General features: G+C 38.4%; 2 protein-coding genes across 2 annotated transcripts; both read left to right on the top strand.

Moving 5' to 3' along the window:
- Window positions 1–135: 135 nt before the first annotated feature.
- LOC121966859 (syntaxin-binding protein 3) lies at window positions 136–13,324 on the top strand. Its single transcript, XM_088077486.1, has 19 exons — window positions 136–413; window positions 2,892–2,941; window positions 3,145–3,226; window positions 3,336–3,412; window positions 3,534–3,606; window positions 3,706–3,806; window positions 4,242–4,387; window positions 4,799–4,892; window positions 5,201–5,325; window positions 6,388–6,486; window positions 6,572–6,629; window positions 6,713–6,778; window positions 7,060–7,140; window positions 7,439–7,574; window positions 9,012–9,118; window positions 9,374–9,472; window positions 11,295–11,380; window positions 11,957–12,105; window positions 12,619–13,324. The coding sequence occupies exons 1-19, from the start codon at window positions 368–370 to the stop codon at window positions 12,720–12,722; spliced, it is 1,779 nt and encodes a 592-aa protein (XP_087933612.1). The 5' UTR covers window positions 136–367; the 3' UTR covers window positions 12,723–13,324.
- A 2,974-nt stretch (window positions 13,325–16,298) lies between these two features.
- ankmy1 (ankyrin repeat and MYND domain containing 1) lies at window positions 16,299–27,111 on the top strand. The gene is made up of 20 exons (XM_042482176.2): window positions 16,299–16,734; window positions 17,000–17,146; window positions 17,242–17,436; window positions 17,644–17,688; window positions 17,771–18,009; window positions 18,173–18,389; window positions 18,626–18,787; window positions 18,903–18,976; window positions 19,763–20,309; window positions 20,402–20,586; window positions 20,670–20,841; window positions 20,966–21,106; window positions 21,747–21,854; window positions 22,272–22,379; window positions 22,471–22,593; window positions 24,267–24,368; window positions 24,622–24,787; window positions 24,898–24,979; window positions 25,701–25,855; window positions 26,140–27,111. Exons 1-20 carry the CDS (start codon window positions 16,501–16,503, stop codon window positions 26,340–26,342), a joined length of 3,405 nt encoding a protein of 1,134 aa, XP_042338110.2. The 5' UTR covers window positions 16,299–16,500; the 3' UTR covers window positions 26,343–27,111.
- The last annotated feature ends 93 nt before the right edge of the window (window positions 27,112–27,204 follow it).

Below are 27,204 nucleotides of genomic sequence, written 5' to 3'. Positions count from 1 at the left end.
TCGCTCCGCCGGCAGGAGTTAACCGCTCGGCCGCGCTCGGCAGCGTTCGGCTACTGTTAATCTCTACTACGCAAACTATGCAATGGGCCAGTAGACTCGGATATTTTACACATGATTTCTGACCGAAAAAAGAGCTTTTTCTGTTTCATGCGCAATGAGCAGCTCTCATAGGAATGAACGAGGTCTCACCCCCACGGCTGTATCCAGATTTATAACAGATCATTGATCTATCTGTGGTATGCGGTATTAAAAACTACAGCAGCGCTCCGTCGCACACTTGTTGTCGCAGGTAGCGTCAGAGTGTGAGGAATAGCCCCATGGAGGACACGGGACCGGAAGAGGCGCAGGGAAATGAAAAAAAAACAAGATGGCAACGGGCGCAGATCACGGGCTGAAAAGAGTAGTTTGGAAAAGTAAGTTTACCCCAACGGGAGAGTGTTTACTCTGCATACGAAACAGTGCAAAACGTTGTTTTCAAATGTTAATGGTTTTAAACTAACGTTACGGGCTGTTTTTAGGAGCCCTTTCTTACTTTGTGACTTCGCATCTTGTAATGACAGTTAACAGCTAAGTTTCATTCTGCTGTTAGTCGCAACGGAAGTTTACAAACTTGAAATGAGGGAAGACTCACAACACTTGACACCTATGTTTATCACAGTGTTACCGAAACTGCCGCTTTCAGTGAAGTTTTGGAGTGAGTAACGCTGGTCGGGGACCGTGAGGTCACTTTGTTTCGCCTGGAGCCCCACCTCATACACCAGCAGGCTAACGTTAACACAACACTGCTGGAAGTAGCTTTAGCTAACGTTTACTGACAACAACATGATGTCAACTTGTCGACGTTTGTTTCTCCCTCGATAAAAACTTCCTATAGCGTTGATCTCCTCGGTTGGGTTTAGGTTATGATAAAGGTGTCGCAGATATGACTGTTTCGGTTTGGGTTTCAAATAAGAGAAATCATAACGTTACATTCATTAGTCTGGTTCGCAGGCAACTGTACGTGTAGCTGAAACGAATCCACTCAATACATTAAGTCAAGACTTATTAAGGTTATAATCAGTATTTCAGTCTTATATCTTACACACTACATATAGAAATATATAATATGATATAGATATTTGGCGTTTTGCTAACTATTTGTATCAGCATTTTATATTAATGATTGCTGATAACATTAATTAATCCAAAATTGCAAAGAAATTGTCAGCTTGGGAGGAACTTTACCTTTGCTAAATCTGAGGGGGCTTTTTTATTTAATTATTTATTTAAATTTTTACTTGACTTAAAAAAAGTGGGAGACTTGCTGCATTTGATGTTGAATATTTCAGTTTTTATTAAATATTTACTAAAGGCATTTTAACAAAGTTTTGTGTTTTGTTACATTCCAAATTCTAACTATTGAATGAAAGATTTTCATTTTTATTGTAAATGCTTATCTGTTCCAAATATCAGTTATCTGTATCATTAACTAATAATAATCGGTATCCGTATCAGCCCTGAAAAACCAACATCTGTTGAACATTAGATTCTTCATGAAGGTAACATTAGGATGCATCGCAGGGTAGCTTTATTAAGTCCTGGAGGAATTATTTATAACCTTTATGGTACTAATACAACACTGTGAAATGACTCCACAACAAGTTCTGCATTCAGAACTGATGATGTAGCCCAAGTAATATCAGCAAAGTGTACGTGCCCTAAGTAAAAGTACTCACTGCGCAGTGAAATGTTTCCTGTTAGTGTTTAAATGTTATATGTTTTTGGATTGATTGTTTCTGCTGCATTAATGTGTGTGTTGCATTTTATTACCGTAGATGTTTCAGGTCGTGCTCCTATTAACTCTTTTATATACTGTTGGTGTTAAATCTGAAGTAATTGATTATATTCTATAAGATCATCATATGATTGTAGCACAGCTGTCCTGTGAGAACAATGTATTTCTAAAAAATAAATGTTTCATGGTGTCAGAAAAACAGACCAGTTTTCAGCTTTATGACAATGCATTTTCCAGCTAATCCAAGAATGTTTTTATGTTGTTTCATTTAGTTTAACATGTAGGAGAATTCTAAAAGGAAAACTTCATCTCTCAGATTAACAAAAAACATGTCCACCTCATTTGGAGATATGTGGTTTTCACTGGTCAGGAAGGGGAGGAAAAAATGTATTCTGAAAAGTAACAAAAGCTGTCAGACACTTGTAATGAGGGAAAAAGTACAATATTTCACTCTGAGATGTAGTGGAGTAGAAGTATTTAGTCGCATGAAATGGAAAGGCACATGTTAAGTACAAGTACCCCAAATTTTATCGTAAATATTGTACTTGAGTAAATGTCTTCAATTACATTTCACCACTGGTTTTATTAGACTGCATCAGTTTTCATCAGGTGTTCCTAATGGAATATACATCAATGAAGAGACACTTCAGGTGCTGTGATTTTTAGACTCTTTAGACTGACTTGCTTTATCAAGCTACAGACGCACACACACACACACACACACACACACACACACACACAATATCTCTTAGCACGGTTGGCATAACTTGCAAGTCTAATAGAGGAGCTAATTTACTTCCAATAACGAATACTGAACTGATGGTTCCTAATTTCAATTAAATGCCAAAAAAGAAAACAAATGGCCATCACAAATTTTCAGACCCTTAAATGGTATTAAACACATAATCAGACAATTCTTTGAGTAAGGCTGTTTACTCGATCAGTGACTTATGCAACTAATGGATTGTCAAAGTTATTGCCTAGTCATTTGATTTCTGTCCAACACAAGTGTTTCAGCACCGAAACTAAGCTACAGCTGAAATAGTGTAGTCATGAACAGATTTTTTTTCTCGTGTTCTTGTTTTTCATGAGTCATGCTCTTGTGTTTTTCTTACAGGAATAAAAGATACAATTATTACAGACTGCAGGAAATCTGAAGTATGGAAGGTAGGACCATTTTCCATGTTCTCAGTGCAGAATCATAAACTTGTGTTTGCAGGAATGGACAAACTCTGCCATTACAGATCCAATTTTTTATGTCACTGATTCCACATATGCACTGTGATATTTTCGAATAGTTTTGTAATTCCTGGCAACATGTGAAAGTGTGACAGAGTTGACTTACAGGTACATACTCATCTTCTTCACAGATATTGATTCTAGACTCCTTCACCACCAAACTGCTCTCTTCATGCTGCAAAATGTCCGATCTGATGTCCGAGAAAATAACAAGTAGGTTTCCATAACAGTTACACACAAGTTTTTACATCATGAACTGACTGCAGTCTGTGTGTGGATGTCTGTAGCTACTCTGTTACAATAAAATGTTTTGTTTCTGAAGTTGTGGAGGACTTGTACAAAAACAGAGAGCCTGTTCCAGAAATGAAGGCCATCTACTTCATATCACCGACTGCTAAGGTTTGCCATTATATCCCCGTAATGATGTACCATTCAGATTTAAGTTTTCATTTCTGCAAAATATGCCTTTTTTCTGCATCAAACTTTGTTGTGATATCTTAAATGTCATTTCATTTCATAGTGTGTGGATGCCTTTATTGCCGACTTCAAGCCCAAACCCAAATACAAAGCGGCATATGTCTATTTCACTGACTGTAAGCAACTTGAACCACTGACTTAATCAATCATGATAGCAAAATAACTGACATCTCTGAAAATGTTTTGATCATGAAAACCTTTTATTCATCCCACAGACTGCCCTGATGACCTGTTCAACAACATGAAGCTCTACTGTGCAAAGTACATCCGAGTCTGTAAGGAAATAAACATGTCCTTCATGCCTCAGGAGGCACAAGTAAGTGGCTGCGGAGGATTTCGTTTAACATCTTTTGTAATGTCCCATTTCCTCTTTTTATCCAGACGGTAACTTGCTAACCAAGGCAAAAATTAACTCAGTGGGTAGTGTCATGTTGCCTCGGGGAAGAAGAGAGTTGCATTGTCTTAAGTGAATCTAATGGGTGTTGGCCGCTTTAAGCTATGATGTAATGTTTTAGCAAACTTTGTATTTTGCCAGTGGCTCATGAACTGTAACTGGTTGTTCTCTCTGTATTTTTTTAAAAAAAAGGTATTAATGCTTTCAGTGTTTGGATATTTTATTTATTTCTGTTGATATCCAGGTATTTATAGCGTATAAGAAAAGATTTACAGGCTGCTTAATTTCATTATTATATACAAATTGTTTAATTAAACAGTACATATTTTTCACTCCAGTGTGTTAAATGCTTTTCAGGTGTTCACATGCGACAATCCAGGGGCTTTCCAAAGCATCTACAGTCCGCACAGTCAGGACAAAGCGAAGACACTGGAGACACTCGCGGACCAGCTCGTCACGCTGTGTGCCACGTTGGACGAGTACCCAGGGGTCAGATACAAGAAGTAAGCCAGAGAAGATTTAGTTTCACAGCTAAGAACACACCTCAAGCCCTAAGCAGCGACCTTTTATGAGAAAAGCTGAAATCGAGATCATATGTTACCTAACTTATTTATACTGTTTTCGCCTCACTTAGCTTAATCTAACATTCAAATTCCAAAAAACAGCAGTGTTTGGCTTTTATTATCTTACATGAAGTATGATTTAATTTTTCCCCAGAGTACACGCTTAAATTATACGCGTAAAACAGCAAGCGTCAGACCGCATTAAGCTGAAAAACTTTGTTCAAAAACACTTGCCTCGGGTGATTTAAAGCCATTTTTCTACAAATATCTTTTCCCTCTGATATTTTGCAGCCTTGTCGTGCACTAACTTGACTTTGATAACTCATGAAAAACAATTTATATCATAACTAGGGACAGCAACATGGAGAACGCCAAATTCCTAGCAGAGCTGGTGGACAACAAGCTGGCCAAACACTACGAGCTGGATGACAGCGGCAAGAAAAAGGTGATGCACCTCATGAACAAAGACTCTTCACGGAATAAACAAAATCTCAGCCCAGGGAGAAATGCGAACCTAGAAATGTGGTATTATTTTCCACTGAGAGCTTGTAAAAGAATATAGATGATCTCCTTTGCCTTAAGCAGATTGGATTATTGCTGCACTTCAACAGAAAATTCAAATCAGAAAAGCTTCTGTTGGATCCTGGGTAGCAGTTAAGCAAGGAAAAAGACTATATGTCACCGCTGTTTTTATTTTTTAAAATGAAGTGGTATGTTTAATGTTTTTAATCTGTGTTTTCCCCTCATCTAAAGGGAAAGACCCAGGCCCAGCTGCTGATAGTGGAGAGAGGGTTTGACCCCGTCAGTCCCATCCTGCATGAACTGACCTACCAGGCTATGGCTTATGACCTCATTGACATACAGAGCGACACCTACAAGTAATACAAGCCTTACTGAATCTTAGCATTTTTTACATAGTCATACATAATATGTGTAAAGCACCATATCCCCATTCTTTTATGGCAGATGAGCTTTGTTTTTTTTTTTTAAATTAAAGGTTAGGTTTGATATTTTTGAGTGTAAATGTATTACCTTAAAGGGTAATTGAAGTATTTTCAACCTGGGCCCTATTTTCCCATGTTTTTGTGTCTGTGTGACTAATTGGAACAACGATTTTGAAATTGGTTCAGTAGTGAGTGAGAGTGAAACTGGCTGTAATGAAACCACTCAGGACATGTTCGCACCAACAGTTTATGTCCACTTAAAGTGCTTGTTTTTTGCCACTGACAGGCCTAGACTGTCATTTTAAGTTTCAGACATTACAGAAAAGATCCCTTACAGAGATAGAACTTTTTTGTTGAAGAGTAAGATCCTTTTAGTTTAACTTAGTTTAACAACCCCCTAATTTTCATCACCAGACTCCATTTACATAAACGGTTTTATCATTTTATCATTGTAAAATACACTTCATGAAGTTGACAGAAACTAAACAAAACTCACAAAAAAAGTAGTTTTGGTTTGTCTCCCCCCATTTTTCACCCATTACCAGCCCTGGTTTGTTGGAAATAAACCCTTAATTCATCCATTTTGATGTGAAAACATGCAGTCTTTGCACACTCTAAATTTACCGTTTATTTAAATGGAATCTGGAAGCGTTGGCGTTGGTGATTTTGGGGCTGTTTCTGGTTAAAAATAAAGGATGTTATTTTAAAAAAAGCTCCATCTCCATGGGGTTCTTAGGTATAATGTTGTCAGACATTTAGAATAACAATCTCAAAACGTCAGAGACAAAAATAAATACATTACGTTACATTACATTGCAGCCTGTGTCAAAGCTGCTGGCTGCAGCGCTTCTTGCTCAGTACTAAACCAGTTTCAAAAATTCCCATTAGTCACCTAGAAACAAAAACATGGAAAAAATAGTGTCCACACTGTAATTTCCCCTTAAGGTAATACATTTCTAGCTAAAACCAACTATTTGGTTTATTTTTTGTGGCCAGGTACAAGTCCAAAGATGGCTCAGAGAAGCAGGCCCTGCTGAATGAGGATGACCTGCTCTGGGTGAAGCTTAGGCACAAGCACATTGCTGAAGTCACAGAGTAAGTGCCGAAGATCTAAGGACGGAGGTGTCCCATGCTGTGTTTCTCAGCCCCAAACATTAACCCCATTTTTTTCTCACAACAGACAAATCCGCAAGTTGGTAAAGGAAATATCAGCTAGCAAGAAACAGCCAGATGGGAAGGTACTGTGCTTTGGTTTCTTTGTGCTTCTCTGATACCTGGAGTTCAGTTAGTCTTCATAGTTCATTTTTCATTGTTTTTCCAGATCACAATTAGCAATTTGGCTCAGATGATGAAGAAGATGCCCGCATTCCGTAAACAGGTGACCGAGGTATGTGGCACCAGTGTTTATTAAATTATTTTTGGAGTGGTGTCTGTAATTATAAAGCTGAGTGATCATTGTGGTTTGGCTGGGTGTGGTGCCTCCAAAGCCTGCTATTATGTGGGGTTGACATCATGTTTTTAGCAGCAAATCAGAACAGGAAGTCATCCTCTCTGGCCCCTTAGATGAATGTATTTGTCTTCCATTAAGGGGAATCATTTTGAAAGTCCTGCAGGAATACCAGGTCCTTGTTATAGTGTTCTTAACTTTTCTCTCTTTCTGAATTCAAGAAAACAATTCATCTGCAGCTGGCCGAGGACTGCATGGAACACTTCTCAAACAACGTGGAGAAACTCTGCAAAGCTGAACAGGTATGTCTGTGCTCCCTCATCTGTTTTGGTGCAGCAAGTGCCAAACATTTTTATCACTCAGATTTGTTTGAACAAGTCAGCAGGTAGGCGTTGGGAGGGATAACATTTGCATAGAAAGCCTTATGAGTGTAAATGTCTGCCCTAATAAAGTGACGGGACAGTGTGTTGCGGTATGTTACTTACACTGGTCAGATTCCAGATGTGAAATATGTGGAGCGTCATGAATAGATATTCAAAACTTTCACTATATTCCCAGCTTTAAAGGAAATTTAAAAGAAACTGCTTTGTCTCTGTGTAGGACCTTGCAGTGGGGTCAGACGTGGAGGGAGTGAAGGTGAGAGATCCCATGAGGACCCTGCTGCCTGTGCTGCTCCACCCGTACAAGATCCACGACAAGATCAGAGCTGTGCTGCTCTACATCTTCAGCCTCAGCGGTATGACAGTCTTCTCTTGCAGCATTTGTTAATGTGTTGTTTTGCAGTGTAACTTCCAGGGACCTTACAGAGTGCAGAGTTAAAGAGAGAAGTTTCAAAAACGGTAAGACGCGATGAGAATCAGTCAAGGTATAAACTGTTGGGTTGTCTGTCATGACAGAAATTCTCAGTTGACTACTATACAGAACAGTTCATAGACTAATCCTTTAGTTGATTTTTAATCATCTTTTATTGTCGCATTTGTCTACATTGCATGAATGGATAGACATTTAGATACAGGTAGATAATTTGAACATGTAAAAAAAAAAAAAACAGAATAAGATAAAAATTAAACAAAATGGCAATACAAAAATGGATACCTTTATTATTTCGTACCTCTTCTCAGGTAATCAGTTAAATACATTTGTGAACTTCACCTCTAACTTATGTACATACACTTATTTGCACGCACAGACTGACATACATGCAAGCATACACACATATATCCACATATATGCATACACATACATATATGTGTCCCACTGAATTTCCACATGCTGACTTTAGATAAAGCTGTTCATGTTGCCCACTGTAGTTAGCAGCCTCTTTGCAATGAGAGCTTCAGAAAAAACACAGATTTTTAAAGTGAGACTGATTTATTCAGCGTTTTTAGCGGTTTAAATCACTGGGTCCCTTTGTGATAGAGAGGACGAGACCGCTGCAGATACTTCAGCTCCTGGTAAAAACCTCCTGAATGATAAACACTGAAGGCATTCTGACTAGGGGTCAACCAATATTGTTTTTTCAGGGCGGATATCGAAACTGATTTTTAGTAGTTAATGACACCGATAATCGATATTTGGAACTGACATGCATTTATGATAAAAATGAAAATTTTTTTGCCAATATTTAGAATTTGGAATATAACAAACTCCAACACAAAACTTTGTTTAAAATGCCTTTAGCAAATGTTTAATCCAAACTGAAACGTTACATGCAGAAAGATCCCAGCATCTTTTTTTTTTTTTTTTTTAAATAAAGTCGGGTGAAAAATGTAAATAAAAATTGATAAATAAAAATAGCTCCCTGAGGTTTACAAAGTAAACATTTCCCCCATGCTGACACTTTCTTTTCACTTTGTATAATAATAATTGGCAAAATGCCAAATATCAGCCCCAATAATCGGCGTGGCCAATAATCTGTCGATCTGTAATTATAATTTTGAGACGCTTCGGCGGCTTGCCGTCCTCACTGCTAGATGCCACTAAATTCCCCTAAATATTACACACACGCTGTGTTTTTAACAGTGATAGATATCCCCCCCCAAAAAACACCATAGATCAGACAAAAAACTATTTTTTTCTTTGTTGATCAAAGCTAATTATTGGAGTTAAAAAAAGCAGCCCTGATAAACTATCATCAGGTTTTCACACTGCTTTTTTTGGTGTGTGTAAACAGGAACAACAGACGAGAACCTAAGCAAACTCATCCAGCACGTGAAGATCGAGGACGAACGAGAGTACATCCTGAACTGGAAAGAGCTGGGGGTCCCTATCATCACATCGGTATGTGGAGAAAAGGGGAAAAAAGAGGAAAAGATTGATTGTATTGATGGTTTTCAAGGGTATTGATTGTAGATGAGAGTGCCTACTTCAAACTATAAAAATGACTAATTGTAGCTGGCTGCTTGGTTTTTCACTGTGGTTCACTCTGGGTTTTTTTTGTTGTGTCATCTTCGTTCTTGTCTGGTTTATCTGTTCAGTTCTTTCATTCAGTCTCAACTGAATCTGGCTCACTGTTTCTTGTGCTTTTATTTCCAGCCTAGTTTCTTCTCTCGCAAACCGACCAGGCGAGATCGTTCCCAGGATGAGACATACAACCTCTCCAGATGGACTCCTGTCATAAAAGATGTCATGGAGGTCAGTGAGAGCAGATTACCTTGTTATATAATGTACTCTGTTAGCAGCTAACATTTCTGCACAATCACACAACATTTACACCTGATTGCATTCCAGTTTACACACTGTTCTTTAGAAACACTTTCTGGCTGAACATGAATTAAGCAGCATAACTCCAGAGAAAGGGATCTGGGTGCAGCTAGGAAGCTTGGTTTAAAGTTGTGCAGATAGGATGTAGGATATCCGGCATTGATGTGAGTTCCGTCCTACAAATCTCATATCACATATAGCTCAGTCTAGGTCACTGTGCTGCCTCAGTCCCCCTCTGAATGGAATCTGTGAGACAAAATGAACAGAACTGTGAAAGCACGACAAAAGGAAATTATCAGATTCAGGTCATCTGATAGGCAGTGTTACATATTTGTTTGTGTTGATGTGTACTGCATCTCAGCATCCATTAGGCACAATAACGCACCACTTGCGTGCCGATCTCTGGGGATGATCCTTCTGTCTCAGCAACATGTCTCTGTACTGATCCTCAGAAGATTTGGCAGTATGTTAAATGTGTTCCTTTTCAGAGGTTATCATATAGAGGTGAGATGTTTTGTGTTAAAACAGAGGTACGGTGCTGCCTTGTGTACGTTTGTACTTTTAAAGAGAGAGATGTCACGCACACAGCACATTAACGTAGCTTTTTATCCTTGTGAGGAAGTTTGCTTTTGAGTTTACGTTATATGATCTGTCAACCACAGATAATATCAGCTTTGCAGCTGTTACATTAAAAATCTCTGCTGTTGAGCCGAATTCTCAGAAAGAGATGAGGAACTGAGAGGAGTTATGCCAGTGACTTGGTAACAAAATAAGGTACTTTCTAAAACCTAATTGCTGCCTCTCAGTTCTGTAATCCCACAGAACTGAAATTTCATTTTTTGGTATCATATGATGTCAGATGAGGAAATGTTTTTTTAATAAGTAAAAGCCAAAGTCTCATGGTTACATTTTTTTGCAAATATGATTTGTGTTGACTTTAAATTAATGATAAAAACTAGTTAAATTAAAATGAAAAATTCTCCAAAAATGAAGAACTTATCTGATCTTTAACATTATACGATCTTTTTTGTCTTCTCCTCATTTTCACATCCCTTTCCTGTTATTACCTGAAAAGCCCTTTCTAACACCACCTTAGTACCTGGTTTCCTGTAAACTGTGATCAAAGTTTCCTCTTGCAGCACGAAACTGACTCTTTTGTGCAGTGTGTCAGCATAAACTGGTTTCAACCATGAAAAATAGCATTGAATTTTTAGTGAAAATGTTCTAAGTACAAAAAACGATGAGCACTATAAGTTTAGAATCACAACTAAAATTTAAACTCTGTCTCTGACACTGAAGTGCTTGACAGCAGATTGATTTTCTACTTTTATGTATTTTGTCTCCCCTTATTCATCTTGTAGTTAGCAGCAGAAATTGTCACACAGTGATGTGTTTTTTTAATATTCCAGAGACTACACCTACTTTAGAGTTCTTTAGAGGGCTCCTCTACTATTTTAAGAAGTTTCATAGATTGCATGCTTTTATGTCATTAAAGTGAAAAGCCAAACCTGTGTTTCAAATGTAGAGATAGAGGGGAAATACTGAAGTACCGAGCAGAAACTCATAACATTAGTAGGGTAACCACTACGCTGTTAAACTCCAAAAAAAGAGTCCTGTGTGTATGAATGTAAGAGGGATGCTCTCTCATAAATACAAACAGAGGTTAATACTTAAATTTATGTTTTACTGCCAACGAGAGGTGATCACACTTTCACAAATGACGGATAAATAAAAATAAAACTGTGACCTTCAGGATGCCGTGGAGAACAAACTCGACACCAAAGAGTGGCCTCACCAGTCTGAGTGTCCTGCTGCCTGGAACGGCTCCGGGGCTGTCAGGTACAGTAGCATTTTTGTTTGTGATCATACCAGAAGTAGGTCAATAGTTTCTGAAAATAATTCTAAAAGCTGCTAGAGATACTCCTATCTGTTTTTTTTCTAGTTGATACTAATTTCCAACTTAATGTCAGATGTTCCTCCAGAAGACTCTGTGATAGCCAACACTCATGACTAATTAAAAAATACTGATATATTTCTCCTACTGTCAGTTTCCGTCAAAGGGGCCGTGTTTTGCACACAGAAGGTCCTTTTTTGCTTTTACAGCTAAAGGCAGACAGTGAGACGCTGATAAGTTAGCGCCCTCTAGTGATGACTTGTGCTCCTGCTTTCAGCTCCAGCTGAATGTGTTGTGAATGAATGTGGTGTTTTTTAAGGGATTGTTTAAAGTGTCGTTGTCGTTGTATTAAATATTAAAAATAATCTGGGTCTGTTTATGGAATCTAGAGTTAGATCTGATGTGTTTTCATGTCTTTGTTGTTGGTTTTGCTGTTTCCCTCCACAATTTCGACATGCAGCTCCCACTTTTTCTTTGAAATGTTGTCAGTAAATGTCTGTCGCCCACCCTCTTTTCCACAGTGCCCGCCAAAAGCACAAAGCAAGTGCTCAAGACGAGCGCCGGACTGGCTCACGCCTCATTGTTTTTATTCTTGGAGGAATCAGTTTCTCTGAGATGCGCTGTGCCTATGAGGTCACCCAGGCGGTAAAATCCTGCGAGGTCATCATAGGTGAGCACTAATACACAATATTATAGCTGACTGGTTAGTATCATGTATTTCTGAGGACATAAAAAGTATTTGCATTTTTCAGTACTATTTTTTTCTTGCTTGTGCTCAGTACGACTGTTTGGCTCTCTGTTGTTGTATGGCTGTCTATGTATCCCATTTCTGCTTAGCTTTGTTTTTGTCAAAGCACTTTGTAAACTCTGTTTTTGAAGGTGTTATATAAATTAAGTTATTATTGTTGTTATTATTACTCAGTGTCTATGAAAAGAATGTTATGTAGTTTTTTTTCATTGAATCCAGATGGTGACTCTTTTGAGTTGTGGCCATTCAGATTCATATAGTACATTATTATAAATTTCAATTCAACTGCTCTTTTCGTCTAGAAACACCCATTGAATTGTAACTTAGTTTTTATTTCCCAGGTGTTTAACACAACCTACAGGAGCCAGTCAGAATTGTGAAATGTTTTTTTGCTATGATCTGGGACCCTAATAGTTTTTTATACTTTGTTTCCAGGGTCTTCTCACATTTTGACTCCGACCGGTCTCCTGAATGACATCAAGGCTCTGAGCAAAGGCCCCATGGAGACTTTCACAATAGAGGAAAGGAGCAATGCCTGAGAGGTTGCAAACTAACACGTCCCGAAAGTTCCCCTGCCTCCTTGCATCTCATTTTACTCAGCACAGTGCACTCAACTGGACTTCCTGAATGGAAGACTGAAGGGAATTGACCTTATACTTTACTTTATCTTTTTTAATACTCTTTTCAAATGTGGTGCACATTTACAGTAGGCATGAGGGGAAATTCTCTTTTGACTTGGTCAGTAACTATGGCTTGATTATGGCTTTTTTTTTTGGTAATTGTCGTTTCATTATATGGATCATATTAAAAGTGAATTGACCTCATCCTGCTCTAAACATCTTAAGTAAAAACTGTCTAATCTGCCTATCTGTGTTTGCGTTGTCCATAGAAAAGATGGTTATGTTATATGTTAAAAGGCGTCTGAGAAAAACCTTCAGAGAGAGAATGGTGGTGAAAAGTAGTGCAAAGCTAATGTATATATACTGTATGTAAGCACTGAGTCCCTGCTGTGTCATTCTGACTTTTTCAGTCACACTTTATGTAATTTAGAAGGGTGTTTTTAACATAGAGAATTTATGTTTTTGTTTTTTTCTCGAATTGAACAAATGACTAATAAATGGATGAAGTGGTTCAAATCTGATCTGACTTCAATTTAAGGTTAATATTTTCGTGTTTGTGAAATCGGTCGCAGCTGAAAATAGATGTCGTGACAAAGCAGTAAAAAAAAAAAAAACAATGCAAGAAAAATAAAGCACCAGGATGAGCTTAACCCTTTGAGACCTGGATCGACATCAGTTTTCTTGTGCTGCTTTCAGATGCCTTTTACAGCTGCTGAACCTGTTGAACATGAACAAATTGGTTTGATTTCTTTTGAAAATATGGGAAAAACGTCAGTGGAGCAACTTGTTAAGAAATGTCCCATAAATTGCAATAAATTAGTTAAAGGTGACAAGAAAATGGCCTTAGCTTATTTTATTTTGTTAAAAGGGGGAAGTTGAGAAAAAAAATAGAAAATTCTGTTCATAATTTTCAGTTATATATTTAAAAATGTGTAACAGAAAAACAATTTATACATATACATTCTTTACATTTTTCAGCACTTTTTTGAGTCTTTTTTTAAACTCTTTGTTTTTGTGCTTCAAAAAGCTTTTATTTTTAAAAACAGTAGACTAAAAACTTTAAAAACAAGATGTTTTGGTGTTCATCAATTTTTTGTGCTTATTTTCAGGAAGTTTTCTTGTAACTTTTTCTTAATTTCTTGCTCATTTTAGGCCATGCCTTCTTATATTGCTCATTGCCTCCTCCCCATTTTTTTTGCAAGACATCAAACAAAATTGCTTAGCTTACAAAGGGTTAAAAGTACCTAAATTATACCTGATTCTAGATATTTGCATTGACATCAGTCAACTATACTTAAGTGCTCTGGCATGTTTCAATACGTTTTGTTTGCGTAGGGTGTAGAGGCTGTTGAAAGAATGATGGTAAAAACTCTTACCCTGGTCCATCAAATCAGCAGTAATGTAATATTCATAAAAAAAAGACCTTTATAAACCGAAAACCACATGTTCCATAGGCGAGTCCACAGGAGCCAACATACAGCTGAACAGACAATAGGTGAACTATAGACATTATGGGGCTTCTGTAATGTTATACATTTAAATCTGCCCTACTTCTACAGGCATTGTGCTTTAGTTACATGGCATTTAGATGATTGATACTCAGGACTGTGCACAACACAGGAATGTATATTTTAGAGAAAACTTGAGAGGGGTATTGAATCTTTAAGTGTTGCAGGCCTTTGTACTGCCTTGTACTGAAATACTGCAGTAGTTTGGTTTTGAATGGAGGGATGCTTTGCTGCAATTTGTGGTGTAACTGAAAAGCAAACAAAAGAAATGTGAGGATTAAGGTAACATTTATCTAGTTTGGTAAAACTGAACTAAAATGTGCACAGATGGCTTTGGCTCTATCCCACATCCTATACTGTACATCACACACAGACAGCACTTTCACTTCATCTCAAATTTCCCAAGTTGCATGTGCTAGGGGAAGCATTTCGTGGAATTGTAAGAACAAGTCAAGTCAAACTTAAAATATAAGCAAGAGGAAACACACATCAGATGTCCTGTAATTCTTCAGTACATCAGCATAGTACTTGTGAGGGTATCATGTTTGTGGAATGGAGATCTCATCAGATGTGATTAAACTGGAGAACAGGATGGCTCTCTTACAGTGAGCTTTAAATCAGAACCACATTAAATTCATTATTGTGTTAATAGGGTACACTTGTACGGTTGTCAAAAAAAGCAAAACAAATTTCTAAATTTAATCATTGAGGCTGTATCTATATATTATGCCCCAAACAGCATAATATTAAGTTGAATTAAGTGATTACTGCCTCACTAATACATGTTGGCATTTGCTGTTTTTTCTTTGACTTTTCTTCAAACTTGAAAAAATTATCTGAGTTAGGACAATGTATACATTATATAATAAGTTCTCGACATAACTTGATAATATTTTAATAATGAATGTGATGGCCCCTGATGTCATCCTCCACCACCTGACTTACAATAGTGTACTGTATGCTGAAACCAACTTTGGCAGTGTCTGTTACAGGAAAACGTGTCAGGTGACATATCAATAGACACACACACTCACAGCGTGGTCCTGCTTCATTGACCCAAAACAGAGGAACACTTACACTTGACAAGGATAGCCCAGCTCTCTGACAATGACCTACTTTCATTTTACATAACTGTAAATTTAATCATCCACTATCTTTAGTCGGTTTGGGGGGGGGGGGGGTTCCTTTTTTTTTGCTTCAGGGGTTGCCAAATAGGAACAGGTTGCAAATTGTTCATTTGTGCCAACAAATTTGTAGTGAAAATGTCAAGATTTAATATGAGCTAAATGAATTGTATATGCAGTTTAATTTGGTTCAACTAATGTTGTTCTTTGTGGGGAGTATCAAAATAATGGAAATAAATAATAATAAATATGAGCTATTATTTGTGAATTTCTAATGTATAAAGTGTCAGCAAATTAACTACCCTAACCATAAACCCCCATATTTCTTAGGGGGTAAATTTAATCAGTAACTTGAGTACAAATTGAAGTTAATAGATGCTTTAGTTATGTTTATTTTCTTCACTGCAAACTAGCTTCAAACTAGCTTCACTGGAGATAAATTGGGATATTTTGGACATGTTAATTTCATTTATATTGAAAGAAAAAATAATGTAACACATTAGCAGCACAAAATACTGACACAATACAGCAAACAGCCATTCATAAATCTAAATATGTGTAGGTTTGTTTTTGACTGTAATAAGTGATGCTTAATATGCACATCACTTTGATGTTTCTGCTGGTAAAGGTGAAAATCATTTTGACAGGTATTTTGATTTATTTATTTATTTGTAATTAATTCAAGTGATGCAATAGACAAGTTTTGTTTGTTGTATTTGGTACCGAGGTTTTCTGCTGCTTTAACTGATCAATAGAGAGAACTTTTAAGTAAACGCTCAAGAAAATAATATTATTACAACTAAAAATCAAGTGTTATAACTTTGGATGCTTTGTTTTTCGTATGCGCATGCGTAAACCTCCGCTCCTCCACCCGCACAGGATCCCACTGTTGTTATGACGACGGCGCTTACAGGAAAGTCAAAACTCAAATCTGACTTCTGACAGCTAAAGTTTTCTTCTCTCGTAACTCCTGTAACGTTAACTGTAAAATAACTGTCATTTCGCTCAATGGATTCAGGTGAATTATGTTTAGAGAGGATACGCCCCGGATAAAATGCTGATAAAATGCTGTCGACTTGCAAAGGTGTTGCGGCAGACCCTCCAGAGAGTGGAGGTGCAGAGCCGGGTGCAGAGCCGGGGCCAGAGCGACACTGCGGCGGCCTCAGAGGAGCTCAAAGCGGGGAAGAGAGGCGACAAGGCCTCGGTGTACAGGGGTGGCCCGACGGAGCCAGATACGAGGGAGAGTTTGTGAACGGGTTCAAACACGGCAAAGGGAGGTACACGTGGAAAAATGGAGAGGTAATGTGAAATTAACATAACGAATCAGGCTATGACACAACAAGAGCATTTTTCCTTAGTTTTGGTTAGCTAAGGCTAGCTAGGAATTAAGCGATAGCTTTGCAAAAATAGTTAGTGTTGGTATTTTGTCATAGTACTTTGTGTGTGAACGTCAGATATATGTAACATAAACACAACGACATTTTGTTACTTCCTCCTGTCAGTTTTCCCTGAAGTTAAACAAAGCAAGTCACTATTTAACATCCCAATCTGCTCCATTTTGTAGTTCTATGAGGGCTCTTTCTACAAAGACTACAGGCATGGAGATGGAGTTTACTGCTGGCCAACAGGTCACAAGTTCACAGGCAAGTTCTACCTCAACAGAAAGGAAGGGTACGGACAGCAACTGTTCCCTGACGGTGCTGTATTTCAGGTAAACTGGATGGATGCCAGGCATATGGATAGTTTTTTTTTTTTTAAATTTTTTAAATATCATAAAATATTCAAAGACCTCTCACTTCCACTCAGGGTTTGTACCACGCTGATCAGAGGTTCGGTCCAGGTGTGTTTACTTATCCAGATGGGCGTAAGGATGTGGGTCTGTGGCTCGGGGAGCGCCTGCTTAGGCTCTGTACCTCTGTAAAAGAGGGCTTCAGCCTTAAGAACTTTCCTGACTATGCTGCCTACATGGAGCCTGATGCCACCACAGACTACCTGACTCAGGTACGTGCTGACTGTTGTCTCACCCACAGATGAATACATGTATTTGGTTTGAAATTATGATGTCTTGTATGTCTGTTGTCGTTTTTTTGAATATTGTCGAGATCCCACTGACAAGTTTTGAAATTTTGTCCCTAAATGTACATGTTCATGTATAAATGTGCAAAAAAATCTTAAATTACTTCTCGTCTCCTTTCTTCTCCTCTCCAGCCTCCCACTGAAAGTGTACAGACAGGAGCGAGAACTGACTTTAAGGTAAAGTACTGCTACAATGAGCAACCATGTGACCTTTGTGACTTAACTCAAAACAGATCGGTTAATTACCTATCCTCCTCAGGTGGCCATGAACAAAGATCTGCTGTCAGATGAGAGTTTTATCCTTCCCCCTGGCATGGAGAGTTACTCAACAGATGGGGACCACTTGCCGCTGCCCCCTGGCCGAAGAAAAGAGCTGGATCAACACTACTATGGCGAGCTGTGGGAGCCGGACGCTTGTCTGCATCAGGGCTATGAGCGAGATCCACTCTCCACCCTGCCCTTACAGGCCCGCATGCAGGCCCACATACACAGACACAGGTCAGACGCACATCAAAAAAGCATTGTTTGAAATGACATTTTGCTGGCCCCTCCTAATGTACAGGTATGTACAGTCTTATAAGTACACTGAAATTATATGTTTACTAATAGTGTGTGTGTGTGTGTGTGTGTGTGTGTGTTTGTGTTTGTTTGTCTGTCTCAGACTACAGGCTGAAAATGTGAGCTGGGACGTGGCAGCTGTTCTCTCTCTTGACAGGGAGAGTTTTGGTCCCAAAGGGCCTTTGGAAGTCAGTTCAGAACTGTTGATCCAGCACGCCTCCCGAGGGGAACTGCAGGCCGTGTCACTGACCCTCCAGACCGGTTTGGTCCACCCTGATGTCACAGATTCACAGGGATACACTGCGCTGATCGCTGCCACAGTAACACATTATTACCCTTTATTTGCCTGTTCTTTGTTGATGCAGTTGTTTACTCATTTGCTTTTTGATTGTTATTGAAACCTGCACTGAAAATATCAATATAATGAAAATGAATTAACAATTACAGTAAACACTTCTGACAAAATAAAGAAAGGTAACATTTGAAGATTAATTCTTTGGTTTTAGTTTCATGTTTGTTCCTCTGACTGTTTCCTTTTGCTTCTTGTGACTGTCAGATAAACTGCCATAATGATGTCATCCAGCTGTTGTTGGATATGGGTGCCGATATCGACAAGTTGAATTGTGAAGGCATGTCAGCCCTGGCTTTGTGTCATGTCCTCTACTACCCTTTCCAGTCTCTGCACACCACTTTGACTGAATCACCTGCAAAAACTCAAGTAAGATTCTGCCTAATGTAGTTTTTCTCTATCTTTGCTCATCACCACTTTGTGTGAAACTGTGTTTGGTGCAGGCAATTCAAGAAAAAAAACTTGCACTTTAATATGTCATCAGGCTTTGAAATCTACATCTCCATGTGGGAACAGTCCCCAGATCAGCCAAGTGGACTTCACTACGGACACACCCAGGTAAAACTATATACTTCAGACCACTAACACAACCCAAAGCAACCACACCAACCAGAGTAGCCTCTCTGACCGGTAGGACTGTAGCTGATCAACTCTTACACAAATGAATCAGGAGAAACTGTTTATATTCTGTATTTTGTTATGCACGCTGATGTTTCCCACCTTTACAAATTGTGACAAAGCTAATTCACTGGATATTATCTTGGAAATGTCATTCATAGATTTATTACTCCCTATTAATTTAACCCTTTGAAACCTGAGCAAATTTGCTTGCTTTCTTTCAAAAACATGGGAAGAAGGTTATTAGCAACGAAAAAAGAAATAACACAAAAATTAGCAAGAAATTTGCAAAAAGTGCAAAGTACAAGAAAATAACCTGAAGGTTAGTTAAAAAAAAAAAAGAAAAAAAGACAAAAGAAAACAAATTTATAAAAACAAAGCTATCCAGACTTGGACGAAGTGCTTAAAATATAAAACATAATTTTAGATATGTGATTATGATGATAATAAAAAAGTCATTTTTCCATAGCTTTTTTCCCATAGATATTTTTCCCTACCTTTTTAAAAAAATATATTTTCTAAGTCTACTTATTTCTTGCAATTTGAGAAACATTTCTTACCAGGTTGCTCATTGCCTTTTTTCAAGTTCCTTAAAGAAATTGCAGCAATATGCTCAGGGTTTAAAGCTTAAAATACTTGTGAAAAGCATCTGAAAGCAGCACAAGAAAAGTGATCTTTCTCTAGGGTTTAAAGGGTTAAGTTCCCTGTTTGTTTTATTGTTTTCAGGGCAGCATCAGAGCTAACAGAGCACATCCTGCATCACAGCAGTAAAGTGTCTAATAACAGTGAGCTCATCACTGAGCGCTGGCCTGGGACCCCTGTGGACACCGGGCACCCACAGGAGGAGGAGGGAAAAGATCCAGTGGAAGAAAGAGAAGAAAAGGAGTACAAGGAGAAAGAGAGAGAAGAAAAGATCAGAAGGGAGGATGAGAATGAACGCAAAGAGAAGGGAAGGGAGACTGAGATCAGGTGTGATCAAATTTGGGAAAACGGAGAAAGTGAGGTTGAAGGAGAACTGAAGAAAAGCGGGGAAGATGCTGAGCTTGGTGAGAGGAGAGAAACAGAGTTAAGAAGAGAGAATATGGAACTGAGCGAGGAAGATGTGGAGAAAAAAACAAGAAATATTCCCAAAGAGGATGTTACAGAGAGAGAGGAAAGAGGAAGAGAGGATGTGCCTGGTGTGGAGCGCTCCCTTCAGGTGTTGGACGGTCACATTGCACTGGGCAGCGTGCAGTGGAGGGAATGTCGAGCTAAAGCAGCAGGAAGAGTTCAGGTACAAAGCACAGAGATCCTATCTGATAATTGCTTTGATAACTTGGTATATGTCTGAACACACTGTTGTCTTCTCAACTCTCTGTCTGGCAGCAGAGTAAAGACCAAGAACTGACCCAAAAAACGACCTTTGACTCGGCCTGCTCCGTCAGCAGCTATGACATCCATGTCACAGAGGAAGCCATGCAGCGCTCCGCAGAAGCGCTGAGTCGCACCGGGATCCCTCAGCGCTCTGACACGCAGGAGACCGTACGCAAAATGGCTGCGATGAAAACTGAGTCAGTCCTGTTTCCAGCTGTTTTCTCTTTCCCTTTGCTATGTGTTAGGCTCTGATGACACTGATTTTTTTTGCACTGACCAGACACCGTGTTCGTTTGAACACCTTGAAGCTGCTACTGGAACGAGGAGCTGACCCCAACGCATCCAGGGTGCCCATGCCTGTTCTCTTTTTAGCCATTATGGCGGCTGATGCTGAGGCGGTCAGGAGGCTGCTGCTGTGTGGAGCTCGCACTGACATTCCCCTTCCACCTGAGGTAGGAAATATGTCGAGCTACAGAGAAAACCAGAGTGAAATTTCATCACTCAAACAAAAATCTAAAACACGCACCCGTCTTTTTAAACTATGAAATTGCCCTCCACCTCTTACCTTTTTGGTAGAGGAAAGGCCTGTATCCCCTGCATGTAGCTGCAGCACTGCCAGGTCCAGCAGGTCCCCAGATCACAGAGTTGTTGCTCCACGCTATCACTGACCCAGATGCACAGGCTTGTGACCAGAACGACATCTATGAACCGGATAAGGTATGTGTTTTTGATTTAAAGGTACAATTCACACAGAATAAAAAAAAAATAGATTTTCCTCTTACCCTTGGCACTATTTATCCATCTAGATTGATTTGGTGTCAGTTGCTGAGTGTTGGAGATATTAACCATTGATATCTGCCGTCGTTCAAATGTAATTGAATGAGATAGCACACAGCTTGTGGTGCTCAGAGTGCCAAAAATTTGCTTGAAAAAACTCAACAGCAATGCCTCTTTCCAGAAATCATGACCTGGTTACCACAGAATTTGTTATGAGCAGTTTTGTGTTGGAACTGTTTTCTTTCTACTGAACTACACCTGCCAACTGCGTCACAGCGCAGAAGGAAGCACGCATCTACTGCCAGCATAGCACTTAGCACAACTGAGCTAGTTAACATTACAGACCTGATGAAGAGGACACCGTTAATGTTTACATCCTGCGCTCCCTAGAGCTTTTTGTCCATTCATAGATGCATGCTTCCTAACTTTGGCCTCTCTAACACTTTGCAACTCCAACCAAAACTATCTAGATTTATAAATAGCACTACAGGTAACAGGGGAAATATGGATTTTTGATGAACTGTCCCTTTAAGCTTTTTTTAAGTCCTTAAAAGTAATTGCGAAGGTGATTTTTGGTCAGATTTTCATGAAGGCCCAGAAACCCCTCAGCACCAATGAGAGCCCACACCTCAAAGACGGAGGACGAACAGCTCTGCATGTGGCCTGCCAGAGAGACAGTGACTACAGGGTCAGTACATACTGCACATGCACATGCTCACACCCATGTGTAGCACACAGTCACGGATGAAACAACATGCTATTGATTGTTCAGATTTGTGGCATGTTGCACACTTAAGTGGTCGTGTTGATTATGTTTCCCCAGTGTTTTATGATGACAAAGGACACATTGGCACTAACAAAACTACACACAGAGCTCAAACAGTTTGTTGTACTTTGAGTGTTTCTAGAGAAATGCAAATCAGTAACCTGGCTAAGAATTAAGTTTGATATCTTTACAATTAATGTAAAACTTTGCATGGCTGTTACCTTTCCAAAAACTGCAGAATATTTATTTCAAGCAGAAAATCATACATATTATTAGGCTTGCTCACAATATTACATTCCATTTTAAAGTCCTGTATTTAATTTTTTTTTTTTTTTGTAGAATGCCAGCAAGGTGGTAGCCCTCCTGCTGTCCCACAGAGCCAGCACAGACCTCCTCTGGAGTGGACACTCGGCTCTCTCCCTGGCTATAGCAAGCGGGAATGACCTGGTAGACCACACACACACACCCCTACACTTTGACATATACACGCCAACAAAATCTTACTTTCTGCCTGAACCTGTTCCTTTTCTGTGCTCAGGCAGTGGAGGAGCTGTTGAAAGGAGGTGCAAATCCTAACATCCCTCTGGGCCGCAGGGTGGGCAGCGCCCTCTGTGCCCTCGCCAACATTAACTACCACTTAGGCGGCAACAGAGCTAAACTGGTAAGCACACACACAGACAGCACTGGCATGGTATAGATGATAATGATTGACAGATAGGTATTCATCCTAAAAGCATACAGTAGACAGACATGTCAAGGAAGTTTTTCAGCACATTCAGTCAGTTTATTTCACTGCAAAAATGGCCTGTCAAATTTAAGGCCAAAAACCCTAGATTTACGCATACTTGCACTTAAAAGAAGCAAATTTGGCTGCCAGTGCAGTGAGCAAATTTTGCTTGTTAAGATGTCTTAAAACCAGTAAAACTGTGTGACTCTCATTATAGCCCATAAAATCTTGAAATAAGATCAAAAACACTAATTTCAAGCAAATTATTTAAGCCTAGTTGGACATACTAGTGCTTAAAATAAGGTTTCTATAGACCTGAAGTGGATGTTTCCAGACTTGTCTCCTGTATCTAGTTAAAAATAACTCAGAAAAAGACAAAGATGCTTAACAAGACCAGGCAAGTGATATTTACTTGTATTAAGTCAAATGATCTTTCCTAGTCAGCACTAGATAATCCATTTATACTAAAACAAGACTAACTAGATTTTTTAATCTAAATATAAGATTATTACACTTGGTTAGATCGGCAGTTTTTGCAGTGTTCGCAGCTGACTTTTTACAAAGTCATTCATCAGGCATTTCTAAATTTCCAAAATGTAGCTGCCTAATAACGTGACCTTATTGGTAAGGTTCAAGGTTTTTGCTTATCCCTGCTCTTCTCTTGGGTGAAATCAGGTGTGCAAAGATTATTTTTTACTGAGAGTGTGAAACCTTTAGATCCAAATTAATTTCTTTTCATTTGTTACATCTCAAAACATCACAGGTAACTGTGTTTTTTTGGTGGTCTCAAATGCGGTATATTTGATTTCATTCCAAAAAACATATCTTAAATGGCTGTATCCCTCAATATCATGTTTTTCAAAATAGTAAGCAAAGAAACACATTTTTTAGTTTTTCTGTACTTCAGTAAAAAAACAATTGCTATGTTGAGTCATATAAAAATATAAGGTTGCATCAGTGGCGTAAGTTAGTTAAGATGGGCCTGAGTGCATGTTAGTTACTAGTAAGGAAGCCCCACACATCACTGGCAACTATTTATTTAGAAAGAAAAGCAAAGGAATCTAATTTAGAGATCTCTTGTCTTTCATACAACTGCTTTTATTTTGAAAGGCACTACTGGTCGTCTGGCTGGCGTATCATTTGATCAATAAAGGATGACAACAGACAGCATCATCATCAGTGTCACATATTACTTACAAAAATACATTAACAAAAAAATAAGAAACTGTTCATGTCATTGAATTTTTTATAGTTTATTTATATTTTTGTACTCTATAGAATAATCATATAGTTTTGTTATAGATGGTTAATGACAGTTTAACGGGGAAAAAAAAGAAAAAAAAAACCCATGACGATTGATTTACCTTTTTGAGGGTGTATATAGCAGATGGCATCATTTAATATAGCCTGGCTTCTTTTTTGAACACAGACATATTTTCAAGGTGGCAGTCTTAATTACTTCTTCTCACCTAATTCATTGCTGGAGAGCCCAGTCTCACGACTGGACCCCCATCCCAAAGGTCCCAGTGCTACTGTGCTGCTCACACTGTTCATATTTACTCCCCTGGGTTGAATTGTGTGTATATGTGTGTGTGTTGTTGATGCAGTTGGACATGTTAGCTAAAGCTGGTGCCGACATCTTGATGCCAGTTACAGTGGGTGATGTTGTGGGAACCGCAGTCGACTATGCACACTTCTCTTTCAACCAGGTAAAACACCAACCGTAAAAACACTATCCATTTCAGCTGAATTCAGCCAAATACAAGAGCCTCGCAATAAATCATATTTTGTCACCATTATAAGGATTAGCTTTTGTTGAGACTATCAGAGAGTTATTGATTCACTTTGTGGTTCCTCTTGCAGCAACAAGTAGTATAGTTTTACTGGACGGCATTACATTGGCGTATTTTTCTGCATAATTTCATCTTAAAAGCTGTCTGTGTGTTAAACGTTGCCATCCAGGACTTGCGTATTGCCAACACCCCCTTCCACGCCCTGAACATGCGAGAGAGGGAAACATTCAAAACACGGCGCCAGCTGCTGAGCATGATGGGAGATCTGTTGAGACAGACAGCTCGTCAGAGGGAGAGAGAGAATTTAGAGAGAGATCAAAACATCACATGGAATGGTCAGTGTTTTTTCGCAGGAGAAAAAAAAGATCATCATTTTGTGTTTTTGAGTATGGCTGTAAATCATAGTGTGTGTGTGTGTGTGTGTGTGTGTGCTGCATTTATGTAGCAGGTACCGGTAGCACAGAGAGGTACACAGGAGCAGGTGGCATTTCTTCAAACATGCTCCTCCCCAGCTGTGAAAAACACAGGTACATACATTCCTTTGTGAAAGGCACCTGCCTTTTGTCCTTTTTATCAAAATCTTTATTATTCTTATTCCATCTTTCGTATGTTTCTCATAAGTTACACGCTGAATTTTCCTCAATGTTAATATGATCAAATTGAAAGCTCTTTCAAATTTTCAATAGTTGCAGTGAAATAAAAAAAATCTTATTATCTTTAATCTACTGCACTACACAATTCTTCTATTCTTCATACTTTTATCTACAGACTTTGTAAAAGTAACAAGTTGCAAATTAATTATACTTCTCTTGTCAGTTTTGATAGACTTAAACTGTGGACGTGAAATTGTTGTGCTTTGTTATGGACATTTATGCTTGAATTCAACTTTTTATGCTTTTAGAGTATAAAGCATTTCGTCTTTCAGCCTTTTCAGTTCATTTCAACGTTCACCTTTAACAGGATCACAATTGAGCTTGAAGCTTTTGTGGCAGTGTCTTTTAGCTTTTAGCTTCTTTTAGTAATGTATTCAGCTTTCAGTTCTACCAGAATTTAATATCTTTTTGGAATTTCGGCAATTCTTTTGAATCATTTTCAGCTTTCACACACGTTCTGCTGGAACTGCATTTTCTAGTTTAAACTTGTGCCTTGACCAAGTTCAAATAAAAATTAAATCCAAGAGTTCAGCGGCAAAATAGTAAAACTTTCAGGAGCCTTTTTCCAACTCTTCACATGTGACTCTTTTCTCAGGAAACCAGAGTTTAAGTTCTGCTATCACTGCGGCCGCTCTGTGTCCGTGAAGCTCACTGCTTGTAGCCGCTGCCACAAGGTCTTCTACTGCTCCAGGACCTGCAAGCTCAAAGCGTGGGATGAAAGACACAAAGAGGAGTGTATCCGTGTGTCAGGTGGGAATCTGAGCCTCTCACTCCAACAGTTACAACCCAGCAAGCCCAAACAGCACCAGGCCCCGAACCCTTACCCAGGGGCCCGAAGCTCAGACCAGAAAAAAATATCACTAAATAAGCTTTTAATAAAATGAAAATGTGTAACTTTGTCAGTGTTTTGAATCGGTGATATCTTTAGTATAGCATTTGGATATAATGATGTATAATATCTGGGAAATACTTCGTTTTATCTTTGAATGAACAGAGCTTGTAAATATATTGTCTGTCTGTCTTTCTCAATCTAGCATCTGCTGATGGCATCCAGAAGAGTGTTGTGTTTAAATCCGAAAGAGGCCCCAGACACTTGCCTGCCATGTTGAAATCCAAAACAATCCCCAGGCCTTTGAGTGTCAAGTTGAAATCCCAAAAAGTCCCCAAGCCCTTGAGCATGGCAGAGAAGGTCTTTGAGAGCCAAGTCAACCTGAAGGAAAACTACAGCTGCAACTGATGGATACTAACATTTCACGTACTGAATAACAGCTTGAGTATTTTACTACCTAACATTTCAATGCTCTTCTGTACATTTATTTCTGAATCTAAGTCTTTAATTTACATTTTTATTTGGATAGTGATGCCAATATTTTGAGCCAAAATCATTTCTCTTTGGAATATTTATACCTGTAGATTTGCAAACTGTTTTAATCATGTAATACTAGTGTAATTATGCAATATTAACAGCACTGAATGGCTGCATTTACAAATTCACAAAATGAGTGGAAATCAGTACCAGCTTTTGGTATACAACTTATTTTGTATCTGCATGTTCTGTCTAAAGCTTTCACTGTTATTGACTTTATTTCCATTATATCCCTATGTATATCCTTTAATGTTCTGCTCAGCTGCTTGGTAGAGCACATTTTGAATCACTATATGTTAATGAAAAATGTGTAGAACTCAACTATATTGAGTTTTCTCCACCATTCAGTTTATCTGTAATGCTAAAAAAATATCCACAAGATGTCGATGTGCCTTTAAATAGTATGAGTTTCAGTTTGCCTCCAACTCTATAACTCTATACAAAAAAAATAGAAAAAACTTCTATGGGTCAAATAATTATATATAAAAAGTATATATATATATATGCCTACATACTTTTGTACATATGAATTGGAGTTTTTCTTTAACGTCTAAACCCATGCTCAACCAAATGGTTAATTTGTCCCATTATGGTTAAGGTAGTAGAGCTAAACTAGAATTCAAGATCATTCATTATATATATATATATATATATATATATATATATATATATATATATATATATATATATATATATATATATATATATATATATATATATATATGTGTATATG

This window comes from Plectropomus leopardus, chromosome 5 (assembly GCF_026936395.1).
Source record: "Plectropomus leopardus strain MGB_pleo_1.0 chromosome 5, ASM2693639v1, whole genome shotgun sequence".
NCBI classification, from domain to species: domain Eukaryota; kingdom Metazoa; phylum Chordata; class Actinopteri; order Perciformes; family Serranidae; genus Plectropomus; species Plectropomus leopardus.
Note: the sequence above shows the minus strand (reverse complement) of the source record. Positions and strands in the feature narration are given on the sequence as shown.

What these genes read in the sequence shown, in the direction of transcription:
- LOC121966859 (XM_088077486.1), top strand. Translation starts at nt 368, where the DNA reads ATGGCAACGGGCGCAGATCACGGGCTGAAAAGAGTAGTTTGGAAAA. An exon ending in AGAAACAGCCAGATGGGAAG is followed by an intron (nt 6,630 to 6,712) that starts GTACTGTGCTTT and finishes TTGTTTTTCCAG; the next exon opens with ATCACAATTAGCAATTTGGC. An exon ending in GGGTCCCTATCATCACATCG is followed by an intron (nt 9,119 to 9,373) that starts GTATGTGGAGAA and finishes TTTTATTTCCAG; the next exon opens with CCTAGTTTCTTCTCTCGCAA.
- ankmy1 (XM_042482176.2), top strand. Translation starts at nt 16,501, where the DNA reads ATGCTGTCGACTTGCAAAGGTGTTGCGGCAGACCCTCCAGAGAGTGGA. An exon ending in TTCACTACGGACACACCCAG is followed by an intron (nt 18,977 to 19,762) that starts GTAAAACTATAT and finishes TATTGTTTTCAG; the next exon opens with GGCAGCATCAGAGCTAACAG. An exon ending in TAGCAAGCGGGAATGACCTG is followed by an intron (nt 22,380 to 22,470) that starts GTAGACCACACA and finishes TTCTGTGCTCAG; the next exon opens with GCAGTGGAGGAGCTGTTGAA.